General features: G+C 46.0%; 1 protein-coding gene across 2 annotated transcripts in view; it reads right to left on the bottom strand.

Moving 5' to 3' along the window:
* The window catches only part of trappc10 (trafficking protein particle complex subunit 10), a 98593-nt gene that overhangs the window by 57133 nt on the left and 27625 nt on the right, over nt 1-13835 (bottom strand). Inside the window, exons 6-8 of one of the 2 annotated variants that reach the window (XM_059969020.1) lie at nt 11872-11983; nt 9560-9807; nt 918-1064 (exon numbers count right to left, since the gene is read on the bottom strand). In XM_059969020.1, the coding sequence (XP_059825003.1) occupies nt 918-1064; nt 9560-9807; nt 11872-11983 (507 nt within the window). Of the gene's footprint in view, nt 1-917; nt 1065-9559; nt 9808-11871; nt 11984-13835 lie in introns of those variants that run through there. The other variant, XM_059969021.1, reaches the window with a different exon arrangement.

Raw genomic sequence — 13835 nt, 5'->3', positions numbered from 1 at the left:
TGTTGAGACCTTCAGAATCTAACACCATTTCCAATTCACTCTGTCTCTGCAGCCACTTGTTTGAGCCTGAGGAACAAGAGACTCTGCAGATGCTGGAAGCTCAGAGCAACAGACAGCAGCTATTCACCCATGAAGGTTCCTCCTCTTTCTGCCCTTTACTCTTCCACCTATTACCTCACTTCATCCATCTTCCCCTCACCTGGTCTCACCATCACTGTCCTCCCTCACACCTCCCACCTTCTTGTTCCGGCTTCCTTTCCAGTCCCAATGAAGGGTCTCAGTGCAAATCACCACCTGTCTATTCCATTCCATTGATGCTGCCTGAACTGCTGAGTTTTTCCAGCATTTTGTGTGTGTGTTCTCACAACCTGAGAAGGTGAAACCAAGGGAGTGATTGGCCTTTGGTTGCCCGTACTTTTTCCTCAATACCTTCATTACCAATACTGATAACTTCTACCTTCATTTAGGGGTGAGAGGTTAGATTAGACCAGGGGAAATGGGTGAACAGGATCAATTACCCCCAATAATAGACACAAATTCCAGTCTGCCTTTTTCACTTTACAGAGAGATTGGTGGCTGTAATAGATAAAAGCCTAATATGAGGGGCATAGTTGTAAGGTGACTGGATGAAAGTATGGGATTGATGGAGATGTCAGATGTCAGTTCTTTACGCAAAGGGTGGTGAATCTGTGGAATATACTGCCAGCGTTGGTGGTAGAGGCGGGTACATTTGGGGCAATTAGATACTCTTACACAGATACACAGATGTAAGAAAAATGGAGGGTAATACAGAGGGAAAGATTTAGATTGACCTTGGAGCAGGTTATAAGGTCAGCACAACACCGGGGCCAAAGGGCCTACAAAGTGCTGTACTGTTCTATGTTCAATCTACACCAGCTCCAGAGTTGCTCGAGTACCTTTTCTGTGGCATATGACCAAAGTCCAACGGTGTGGTTGCAGTTGTTTTCCAGCTGCACCCGGTCACAACAACCTTCGATTCTCTGCAGGACCTCCAGGCAGCTCAGAAAAACCCAACAATCCAGTGCTCCAACGGGAACTGAAACCTGCAGAGGAAAAAACATGTAGCAAGTTGTCCATCAGAATGCAGGAGATAACTGCACAGGAAAGTGTGGAGCAGGGGGTCCCTCCCCTGGGAGAGTGTAGAGAGCTTCACTCTGTATCTGATTGTCCCTGTCCTGGGAGTGTGTGATGGACAGTGTAGAGGGAGCTTCACTCTGTATCTGACTGTCCCTGTCCTGGGAGTGTGTGATGGGACAGTGTAGAGGGAGCTTCACTCTGTATCTGATTGTCCCTGTCCTGGGAGTGTGTGATGGGACAGTGTAGAGGGAGCTTCACTCTGTATCTAACTGTCCCTGTCCTGGGAGTGTGTGATGGGACAGTGTAGAGGGAGCTTCACTCTGTATCTAACTGTCCCTGTCCTGGGAGTGTGTGATGGGACAGTGTAGAAGGAGCTTCACTCTGTATCTGACTGTCCCTGTCCTGGGAGTGTGTGATGGACAGTGTAGAGGGAGCTTCACTCTGTATCTGACTGTCCCTGTCCTGGGAGTGTGTGATGGGACAGTGTAGAGGGAGCTTCACTCTGTATCTGACTGTCCCTGCCCTGGGAGTGTGTGATGGGACAGTGTAGAGGGAGCTTCACTCTGTATCTAACTGTCCCTGCCCTGGGAGTGTGTGATGGGACAGTGTAGAGGGAGCTTCACTCTGTATCTAACTGTCCCTGTCCTGGGAGTGTGTGATGGGACAGTGTAGAGGGAGCTTCACTCTGTATCTAACTGTCCCTGACCAGGGAGTGTGTGATGGGACAGTGTAGAGGGAGATTCACTCTGTATCTGACTGTCCCTGTCCCGGGAGTGTGTGATGGGACAGTGTAGAGGGATCTATGCTGTCCCTGCCCCCAGTGAATATTGCAGCGTTAGACACATTTATTCAAACTAACTGACAACTGAAATTATTCTGCTATATTTATTCAGTATTTTGCAATTTTGTAAAATCTATAGCACAAATTATGAACTTCCAGGTAAATATGAAAAGGGATGTTTAGCTGAGGCTGAACAATGGACATCATCGGGAACCACCACCACCCAGGCCTTGCTCTCTTCTCGTTGCTGCCATCAGGAAGGAGGTACGGGAGCCTCAAGGCCCAACCAACAGGTTCAGGAACAGGCATCGACCATCAACCAGTGGGCTCCCGAACCGGTGTAGTTTCACTCACCTCAATGCTCAACTGCTCCCAACAGACAATGGACTCACTTCAAGGACTCTTCATCTCCTGTTCTCGATATTTATTGCTTGCTTATCTGTTTATTCTTTCTCTCTTTTTGTACTTGCAGTTTATTGTCTTTTGCACACTGGTGTTTGTCTGCCCTTTTGGTGCGGTCATACTGAAAATATTACGGATTTACTGAGCATGCCCACAAGAAAATGAATCTCAAGAGTTCTGGTGACATACATATTCTTTGAACTTTGACCAGCAAATAGCAGAGAATGAAGATGTTGGACTGATGACATCTTCAGGTTTACTGGCTACAAAGAAGACATGGGGAGAAGTGACATGGACAGCTCATACTCAGCCGAGAGCATGAGGTGGTGGCAGACACTGGTCAAAAATGACTCTGTTTCCCAAATCAGAATCAAGTTTAATACCACCAGTATATGATATGAAATCTGGTTTGAGGTAGCAGTACACTGCAATCTTCATTATGTGTCAATAGACAATAGGTGCAGAAGTAGACCATTCGGCCCCTCGAGTCTGTACCGCCATTCTGAGATCATGGCTGATTATTCACTATCAATACCCAGTCCCTGCCTTGTCCCCATATCCCTTGATTCCCCTATCCATCAGATATCTACCTAGCTCCTTCCTGAAAGCATCCAGAGAATTGGCCTCCACCGTCTTCCGAGGCAGTGCATTCCACACCTCCACAACTCTCTGGGAGAAGAAGCTTTTCCTCAACTCTGTTTTAAATAACTGACCTCTTATTCTCAATCCATGCCCTCTGGTACTGGACTCTCCCAACATCTGGAACATATTTCCTGCCTCAATCCCATCAAATCCTTTAATTATCTTAAATATTTCAATCAGATCCCCTCTCAATCTCCTCAATTCCAGTGTGTACAAGCCCAATCTCTCTGCGTAAGTCAGCCCTTCCATCCCAGGAATCAACCTAGTGAATCTACGCTGCACTTCCTCAATTGCCAGAATGTCCTTCCTTAAACCTGGAGACCAAAACTGTACACAGTATTCCAGGTGTGGTCTCACCAGGGCCCTGTACAAATGCAAAAGGACATCCTTGCTCTTGTATTCAATTCCCCTTGTAATAAAGGCCAACATTCCATTTGCCCTCTTCACTGCCTGTTGCACTTGCTCATTCACCTTCATTGACTGATGAACTAGGACTCCTAGGTCTCTTTGCATTTCTCCCTTACCTTGCATTTCTACACCGTTCAGACAATACTCTGCCCTCTTGTTCCTGCTTCCAAAGTGGATAACTTCACATTTATTCACATTGAATGACATCTGCCAAGTATCTGCCCACTCACCCAGCCTATCCAAGTCTCCCTGTATTCTCCTAACGTCCTCTTCGCATGTCACACTACCACCCGGTTTAGTATCGTCAGCAAACTTGCTGATATAGTTTTCAATGCCCTCATCTAAATCATTGACATAAATCGTAAAGAGCTGTGGTCCCAATACAGAGCCCTGTAGTACCCCACTAGTCACCTCCAGCCAGTCCGAGAAACACCCATTCACTGCTACCCTTTGCTTTCTATCTGCCAACCAGTTTTCTATCCATGTTGAAACCCTGCCCCCAATGCCATGAGCTCTGATTTTACTCACCAATCTCCTATGTGGCACCTTATCGAATGCCTTCTGAAAATCTAGGTACACAACATCCACTGGCTTACCCTCGTCTAACATCCTTGTTACACCCTCAAAAAACTCCAACAGATTAGTCAAGCATGATTTGCCCTTGGTAAATCCATGCTGGCTCGGCCTAATCCTATTACTGCCATCAAGATGTGCCACTATTTCGTCCTTAATAATGGACTCAAGCATCTTCCCCACGACTGACGTTAGGCTAACAGGGCGATAGTTCTCCGTTTTCTCCTTCCCTCCCTTCTTGAAAAGTGGGATAACATTAGCCACTCTCCAATCTTCAGGAACTGATCCTGAATCTAAGGAACATTGGAAAATGATTACCAATGCATCCGCAATTTCCTGAGCCACCTCTTTTAGAACCCTCAGATGCAGACCATCTGGACCCGGGGATTTATTAGCCTTCAGTCCTACCAGTCTACTCATCACAGTTTCTTTCCTAATGTCAATCTGTTTCAATTGCTCTGATATCTTATGACCCTGGCCCATCCATATAGCTGGGAGATTGCTTGTGTCCTCCCTGGTGAAGACAGATCTAAAGTACGCATTAAATTCTGTTGCCATTTCCCTGTTTCCCATAACAATTTCTCCCAATTCATTCTTCAAGGGGCCAACATTGTTCTTAACTATCTTCTTTCTCTTCACTTAGCTAAAAAAGCTTTTGCTATCCCCTTTTATATTCCTGGCTAGACTGAGCTCATACCTGATTTTTTCTCTCCGTATTGCTTTTTTAGTTAAGATCTGCTGTTCCTTAAAACTTTCCCAATCATCTGTATTCCCACTCATCTTAGCCCTGTCATACTTCTTTTTCTTTAATGCTATACAATCTCTGACTTCCTTTGTCAACCACTGTGGCCCCTTCCCCCTCTTTGAATCCTTCCTTCTCATTGGAATGAACCCTAACCCTATACAATCTCTGACTTCCTTTGTCAACCACTGTGGCCCCTTCCCCCTCTTTGAATCCTTCCTTCTCATTGGAATGAACCCTAACCCTATACAATCTCTGACTTCCTTTGTCAACCACTGTGGCCCCTTCCCCCTCTTTGAATCCTTCCTTCTCATTGGAATGAACTGCTTTTTCTTTAACCCTATACAATCTCTGACTTCCTTGTCGTGTTGTATCGTGTGGGCAATTGTGCTCTTTCCATGATTGCTCTTGGAAATGTTTCGACATGAGCAGTTTGCCATTGCCGTCTTCTGGGCAGTGTCTTTACAAGACAGGTGACCCCAGTCATTATCAATAATCCTCAGAGATGTCGCCTGGAGTCTGTGGCTGCATAACCAGGGCTCATATAACCTTTCAATACCTGCTGACATGGCTTCACCGGACCCTGATCTGGGGCTAAGCCGGTGCCTCACCTTGCCCGAGGGTGTCCTGCAGCCTAGTGAAGAGAAGCAGTGCCTTACATCCCATTTTGTAAGTAGCATCTTCCCCTGCCCACCCAAACATTACAGTACACAGTAACAGAAATTCAAAATTACAATAAAAAGTACCTGTAAAAATAAATTCAATAAGTGGTGCAAAAAGAGAGGGTTCAATGTCCATTCAGAAATCTGATGGTGGAGGGGAAGAAACTGTTCCTGAAAGTAAGGGAGTGAAAATGGATATGCTAGCTAAAGGGAGATTTCCTGAGAAGGACATTTGACCCCTCCTGACCCCAACGTGATGAATGTAACCACTACCTCTCTGCCATCAGATTTCTGAACAGCCCATAAACTCATGAATGCCACCTCATTATTCCCATTTGTTGTCCCGAGAAAAGCAAGCTAGAAGCTCCTTGCATGACCTCCATTGACCAGAAGGTGTGGTGAGACGGTGTGATGGTGGGGGTTGAAGACTAGTATGAGTAACGTGTGTGCGGTGTTGCTAATAGAGTCACATTACCCAGAAACAGTACCTTTGGCCCAACCAGTCCAGCAGCATCCTTCACTAAGGTCGCCGTGGGCACGAGCTTCCCCAGCCTCAAGAATATCTTCCAAAGGCGATCACCACTGTCACCACAGTGGGGATGGTGTGTTTTTGATTATGTGCTGTGCTTGGCTTATGCCAAATGTAGTGTTTAGACTGATTGCTAAAAAGCTCAATATGTGCAGTCTCTCCCATCTCAGCCACAAACTCCTCCAGAGTTGTCATAGGTCTCTTGTCGGCCTCCCTCAGTAGTCCCCTTCTTGCACGGTCACTCAGCTTTTGAGGACGGCCTGTTCTAGGCAAATTTACAGCTGTGCCATATTCTTTCCATTTCTTAATGATTGACTCCAAGGGATATTCAGTGACTTGGAAATTTTCTTGTATCCATCTCCTGACTTGTGCTTTTCAATAACCTTTTCGTGAAGTTGCTTGGAGTGTTCTTTTGTCTTCATGGTGTAGTTTTTTGACTGGATACTAATTCACCAGCAGTTGGACCTTCCAGATACAGGTGTATTTTTACTACAATGATTGAAACACCTTGACTGCACATTGGTCTCCATTTTATTAACTATGTGACTTCTAAAACCAGTTGGCTGCACCAGTGATGATTTTTTGCCGTGCTGTATTAAAGGGGTGAATACTTATGCAATTAATTATTTTTGTGGTTTATATTTGTAATTAATTTAGATGACTTTGTGAAGACTTGTTTTCACCTTGACACAAAGGAGCATTCTTCTGTTGATCAGAGTCAAATAAAAGCCAAATTAAATCGAATGCAATTCAATGTTGTAAAATAATAAAACTTCAAAACTTCTGGGGGTGGGGGGGGGTGATGTATATGGTCCTGAGCCCTTGGTCCAAGTGTGCTACGCCTCCCCAGTAGAGTGTGATGGCTCGGACACCTCTCCTCCAGCAGCTGAAAAGTAAACGACTCCTTAGCCTGAAGCTCGAGTCCATTGAGTGCTGCTAAAAAACCTGCAGTCGGCCACAGCAGAGCAAAGCTCTGAGAGGGCAGCTCCCATTCCGTCAAGACACCATGCCACACCGGCCCAGCTTCGCCCCCACTCTGGGCATGGTGCAGGGCTAATTGTCGCTACGACCGAGGACCTGACCCCTCCATCTGCCCCTGCGATATATTGTTATTCTAACTGATGGAGATGCTTTTATGCATTGCACTGGGCTGCTGCCAGTAAACAACATGTTGTGTTTCTGAGGTTAAGGTACAGCCTGGTACCAGCTGATTATGGTAAGAAATTCTGCCTCACATTTCTCTGGGGATGAGTGGAAGGAGAAACAGGAACACAAGCAAATGGACAGAGTTGGGAAGGACCATGTATATATACCATATATATCCGCTGCGCACTTAACTTTAGGACAGCTTCTTCCCGTCTGCTTTCGGATTCCCAAATGGACAATGAACACTCCCTCAGGGTTCACTCTACTTACTATCAGGGAGGAGGTACAGGAGCCTGAAGAAACACACTTAGCATTTCAGGAACAGCTTCTTCAACTCCACCAACAGGTTTCTCAATGGACAATGAACCCATGAACACAACCTCAATATTTTTCTCTTTTTGGACTACTTATCTAAAGGATATTTAAAAATTTATTTCCTATAGTAATTTACAGTTTATAATTATGTGTGACAATGTACTGCTGCCACAAAGCAAATTTCACAACATATTACATATTGATAGCACAATATTAAACCTGGTCCTGATTCTTCTCATATATACTCACATACACCCACACACACATTCCTTATTGCGGCATGCTTTTACGTATTGCAATGAACTGCTACTGCAAAGCAACTGTATTTCATCATGTAAGTATTTCATATGTAAGTGATATTTTAAACCCGATTCCAATTACACTCAAGGGGCCACTTTATTAGATACACCTGCACACCTGCTTGTTAATGCAATTATCTACTCAGCCAATCATGTGGCAGCAACTCGATGAATAAAAAACATGCAGACATGGTCAAGAGGTTCAATTGTTATCCGGACCAAACATCTGAATGGGAAGAAAGGTGACCGAGGTGACTTTGGCCGTGGAATGATTTTTGATGCCATTCGGGATGCTTGCAGAAATGCTGATCTCCTAGGATTTTCACACATAAGTCTCTAGAGTTTGCACAGAAAGGTGCAAAACACAAGAAAAAACATTCAGTGAGAGGGTGAAAATGTCTTGTTAATGAGAGAGGTCAGAGGAGAATGGCCAGACTGGTTCAAGCTGACAGGAAGGTGACAGTAAATCAAATAACCCCATGTTACAACAGTGGTGTGGAGAAGGGCACCTTTGAATATACAACACATCGAACCTTGAAGTGAAGGGCTCCAGCAGCAGAAGACCATGAACATAGACTCAGTGGCCACTTTATAAGGTGCAGGAGGTATCCCACAAAGTGGCCACTGAGTCTGTCACCGTTCCTTCACCCTCGCTGGGTTAGAATACTGGAACTCCCTCAACAGGGGCAAGAGGACAGTTCACCATCACCATCCCAAGGGCAATTAGAAACAGGCGATTAAATACTGGCTCAGCCTGAGAAGCTCATCCACCTTGAATAATTTAGTTAGTAAACTAGTTAAAAAATTTTGTCTTACCATTCACAGTTCATTGAGGTAGGAGAAGGGAAGAAGGTAGAAGGAAGGAGAAAGTAAAACACTAACAGAATGCAGAATAAAGTGTTACAGGTACAGTGAAAGAACAGTGCAGGTAGACAAGAACTTGCAAGGTCACAATAAGGAAGATTGTGAGGTCAAAAGTCCATCTAATTGTATTAGGGAACTGTTCAATAGTCCTATAACAGTGGGACAGAGGCTGCCCTAAAGCCTGGTGGTGCATCTTTCTTGACTTTTGTATCTGTCCCTGACGGGACAGGGAGAGAGAGAGAACGTCTGGGGTGGGTGGAGTCTTTTATTACAATGACTGCTTTTCTGAGGCAGTGTTATAGTTGTAGAGAAACTTCAGTGCAGGTAGACAATAAGATGCAAGATCATAATGAGGTAGATTGTGAGGTCAAAGAGTCCATCTTATTGTAGTAAGGAACCATTGAAAAGTCTTATAACAGCAGGGTAGAAGATGCCCTGAACCTGGTGGTACCTTTTTTCCTCAGACTCCTGTATCTCTTGCCTGATGGAGAGAATATCCGGACTGGGTGGGTGAGGTCTTTATGCTGGCAGTGTTACTGAGACAGTGCACAATGGTACAGTACAGAGGATGTGCAGTGCTGGTACACGATAATGAAGTAGATGGAGAGTCCATCTCTGGGACTATTGAATTGTCTGATAACAGCTCTCCTTCAGTCTACAGGTACATGTTTAAAGTTATTTCATCGAAATGCTTATGTCCTGGTATTTATTTTCTTGCAGGCATTCAGTCGATACAAGGAATTACAACGGAATCAGTGAAAAGCTTTACACTAAGACAAACAACCAATGTGCAAAAGACATCAATCTGGGCAAATACAAAAAAATAAGAATAACTAATAAGTAACACCGAGAATTGGATTGTAGAGTCATGGAAAGTGAGTCCGCAGGTTGTGGAATCAGTTCAGAGTTGAGGTGAGTGAAGTTATCCCCACTGGTTTAGGAGCCTGATGGTTGAGGGGTAATAACTGTTCCTGATCCCGATGGTGGGAAGACCTGAGGCTCCTGCACCACCTCCCTGATGGCAACAGCAAGAAGAGAGCATGACCTGAGTGGTGGGGGTTTAAAAACAAATCAAATTAGGAACACGACAGTCTTTACCTCGAGTAGCTTCAGCTCCTGGACGCAGTTGTGGAGCAGCTGGAGAGCGCGATCTGCCACCTCCCACGGCCGCTGAAGCAGTACCAGCAGCGTGCACTGCCGCGAGAAGAGATAGCTGCGAAGGTCCAGCAGGGTGGCCTGGTTCCTCTGGATTAACTCCCGCTTCTCCATGTCAATGGGCTTGCGGAGGACCAACCCGTTCCAGCTCCGCACAGGCTGGCAGAACGAGGCCAGCCAATTGGCGCCATCTGCAACAAGTGGGCAGGGGTTGTAATCCTGAGACTGACAGGATGGGATCAAAGCCCTGGGGGAGAGCAAGCAGAGTTGTACACACGCCCATGCAGATCCAGCAAGAACACACACACATTCCTTTGAGCACTCGATCAGCATTCATTTCTTCATTCTGCGTCATGTCGTATGACTTGGGTGATCATGGTCTTCCCATGGTGCTTTGCCATTGCCATCTTCTGGACAGTGTCTTTACAAGATGTTGACCCCAGCCATTATCAATACTCTTCAGAGATTGTCTGCCTGGCGTCAGTGGTCACATAACCGGGACTTGTGATACGACCATCCACCACCTGCTCCCATGGCTTCACTAACCAGGGGTCTCAGCTGGTGCTACACCTTGTCCAAGGGTGACCCGATGGCGAGCAGAGGGAAGATGGCCTTGCACCCCCTTTGGTAGTGACCTATCTCCACCCCACGACCATTCCCATTCCAACATGATGATCCACGGCCTCCTGTACTGCCGTGCCGAGGCCACTTTCAGGGCGGAAGAGTAACTCCCCATATCCTGCCGGGGAGCCTCCAACCATATGAACTTCCGGTAACTTCTCTTCCCATCCCTTCTCTCTTTTTCCATTCCCCATTCTGGTCACCCTCTCACCACAGGAAAGTACCACACAGGAACAGGCCCATCTAGTTCATGCTGAATGATTTAAACTGCCTACTCCAAACAACCTGCACTGGGACCATAGCCTTCCATATCCCCACTATCCATGTACTCATCCAAATTTCTCTTAAGCATTGAAATTGAGCTCGCATACACCACTTGCACTGACAACTCATCCCACACTCACACGACCCTCTGAGTGATGAAGTTTCCCTTCATATTCTGCTTAAACTTTTCACCTTTCACCCTTAACCTAGCTCTCCATTAGTAAGATAGAAGGATATGCGCAATGTAAATTCTAGGCAGTCAACACGTCACCTGTGAGTCGGCTGGTGTGGTATACTGCGTCCGGTGCTCCCGGTGTGGCCTTTTATATATTGGTGAGACCCGACACAGACTGGGAGACCGTTTCGCTTAACACCTACACTCAGTCCGCCAGAGAAAGCAGGATCTCCCAGTGGCCACACATTTTAATTCCACATCCCATTCCCATTCTGATATGTCTATCCATGGCCTCCTCTACTGTCGAGATGAAGCCATACTCAGGTTGGAGGAACAACACCTTATATACCAGCTGGGTAGCCTCCAACCTGATGGCATGAACATTGACTTCTCTAACTTCCGTTAATGCCCCTCCTCCCCTTCTTACCCCATCCCTGACATATTTAGTTATTTGTTTTTTTTCTCTCTCTCTGCCCATCACTCTGCCTGGTCTCCATCTCCCTCTGGTGCTCCCCCCTACTCCTTTCTTTCTCCCGAGGCCTCCCGTCCCATGATCCTTTCCCTTCTCCTATCATTTTGCATTCCCCCCTCCCCCCACTACTTTCAAATCTCTTAGTATCTCTCCTTTCAGTTAGTCCTGACGAAGGGTCTCAGCCCGAAACGTCGACAGTGCTTCCCCCTATAGATGCTGCCTGGCCTGCTGTGTTCCACCAGCATTTTGTGTGTGTTGTCTAGAGTAGATTATGTGGTCAGCACAACATTGTGGCCCAGAGGGCCTGTATTGTGCTGTAAGTTTCTATGTTCTATGTTAACCCAAGACCAATGGTTGACCTTCTCCTCACCTCCTTCCCTTTCTCCCATGGTCCAACTCTCCTCTCCTGTCAGATTTCTTCTCCTTCAGCCCTTTATCTCTTCCACCCATCACCTCCATGCTTTGCGCCTCATCCCCACCTCCCACAACCACCCACCTTAATGCTCACCTGGTCTCACCAGCTTGTACTCCTTCCCACCCCCAAACCTTATTCAGGCCTCCCCCTTCCTTTCCTGCCCTGATGAAGGGTCTTGGCCCAAGACATCAAATGTTTATTCCCCCCTGGCCTGGTGAGTTCCTCCGGCATTTTGTGGATGTTACTCTGGATTTCTGGGACCTGTAGAATCTTGTGTGTTAATGATTTGCAGCTAGAGCAACACTTACCCCCAGCACCGTAGTTGACGACATACTGAGTGAAGAGAGCGTCGAGCTCATCGTACTGGACCAGCGCGTCCTCGTACTGCTGCAGCATCTCAAAAACGAAAGCCAGCTCCTCCTTCAAACACAAAGGAAAGTTCAAGTCCAACTTTCAGTTAGGACTCTGTTATCTGGAACTTGGAAGATTGAGGGAAGATTTGATAGAAATATATAAAATTATGAGGGGTATTAAATCACAAACACGAAAAAGTCTGCAGATGCTGGATTTCCAAAACAAAACACACAAAATGATGGAGAAACTCAGCAGGTCAGACAGCATCCGTGGAAATGTACAGACAGTCAGCATTTCAGGCTGAGACACTTCTTCAGGACTTCTGTGGGGTTTAGAATAGGGCAAATGCAAGTAGACTTTTTCCACTGAGGTTGAGTGGGACCATAACTAGAGGTCATAGTTTAAGGGTGAAATGTGAAAAGTTTAAGGGGAACATGAGTGGTGAGAGTGTGGAATGAACTGCCAGCACAAGTAGTGCATGCCAGTTCAATTTCAATACTTGAGAGAAGCTTGGTTAGGTACCTGGATAGCAGGAGTATGGAGAGCTATGGTCTTGGTGCAGGTCATTTGGAATAGGCAATTTAAATGGTTCAGCATGGACTAGATGGGCTGAATAGCCTGCTTCTGCGCTGTATGTCACAGGCAGCCAACCAGAAAAGCCTCAAATTATGAGGCTATAAGGCTAGAACTTGCGGCTGTGAATTGGGATGACATTTTTGCAGGGAAATGTACTATGGACATGTGGTCGATGTTTAAGGATCTTTTGCAGGATGTTAGGGATAAATTTGTCCTGGTGAGGAAGGTAAAGAATGGTAGGATGAAGGAACCATGGGACACAAGTAAAGTGGAAAATCTAGTCAGGTGGAAGGCAGCATACACGAGGTTTAGGAAGCAAGGATCAGATGGGGCTATTGAGGGTAGCAAGAAAGGAGCGTAACAAGCGGCTGAGAAAAGCAAGAAGGGGTCATGAGAAGGCCTTGGCGAGTAGGGTAAAGGAAAACACCAAGGCATTCTTCAATTATGTGAAGAACAAAAGGATGACAGGAGTAAAGGTAGGACCAATTAGAGATAAAAGTGGGAAGATGTGCCTGGAGGCTGTGGAAGTGAACGAGGTCCTCAATGAATACTTCTCTTCGGTATTCACCAATGAGAGGGAACTTGATGACGGTGAGGACAGTATGAGTGAGGTTGATGCTCTGGAGCATGTTGATATTAAGGGAGAGGAGGTGTTAGAGTTGTTAAAATACATTAGGACAGATAAGTCCCCAGGGCCTGATGGAATATTCCCCAGGCTGCTCCATGAGGCGAGGGAAGAGATTGCTGAACCTCTGGCTAGGATCTTTATGTCCTCCTAGTCCACAGGAATGGTACCGGAGGATTGGAGGGAGGTGAATGTTGTCCCCTTGTTCAAAAAAGGTAGTAGGGATAGTCCAGGTAATTGTAGACCAGTGAGCCTTACGTCTGTGGTGGGAAAGCTGTTGGAAAAGATTCTTAGAGATAAGATCTATGGGCATTTAGAGAATCATGGTCTGATCAGGGACAGTCATCATGGTTTTGTGAAGGGCAGATCGTGCCCAACAAGCCTAATAGAGTTCTTTGAGGAAGTGACCAGGCATATAGATGAGGGTAGTGCAGTGGACGTGATCTACATGGATTTTAGTAAGGCATTTGACAAGGTTCCACATGGTAGGCTTATTCAGAAAGTCAGAAGGCATGGGATCCAGGGAAGTTTGGCCAGGTGGATTCAGAATTGGCTTGCCTACAGAAGGCAGAGGGTTGTGGTGGAGGGAGTACATTCAGATTGGAGGGTTGTGACTAGTGGTGTCCCACAAGGATCCCTTCTGGGACCCCTACTTTTTGTGATTTTTATTAATGACCTGGATGTGGATGTAGCAAGTTTACAGACAACACAAAGGTT

This window comes from Hypanus sabinus, chromosome 4 (genome assembly GCF_030144855.1).
Source record: "Hypanus sabinus isolate sHypSab1 chromosome 4, sHypSab1.hap1, whole genome shotgun sequence".
NCBI lineage: Eukaryota > Metazoa > Chordata > Chondrichthyes > Myliobatiformes > Dasyatidae > Hypanus > Hypanus sabinus.
Note: the sequence above shows the minus strand (reverse complement) of the source record. Positions and strands in the feature narration are given on the sequence as shown.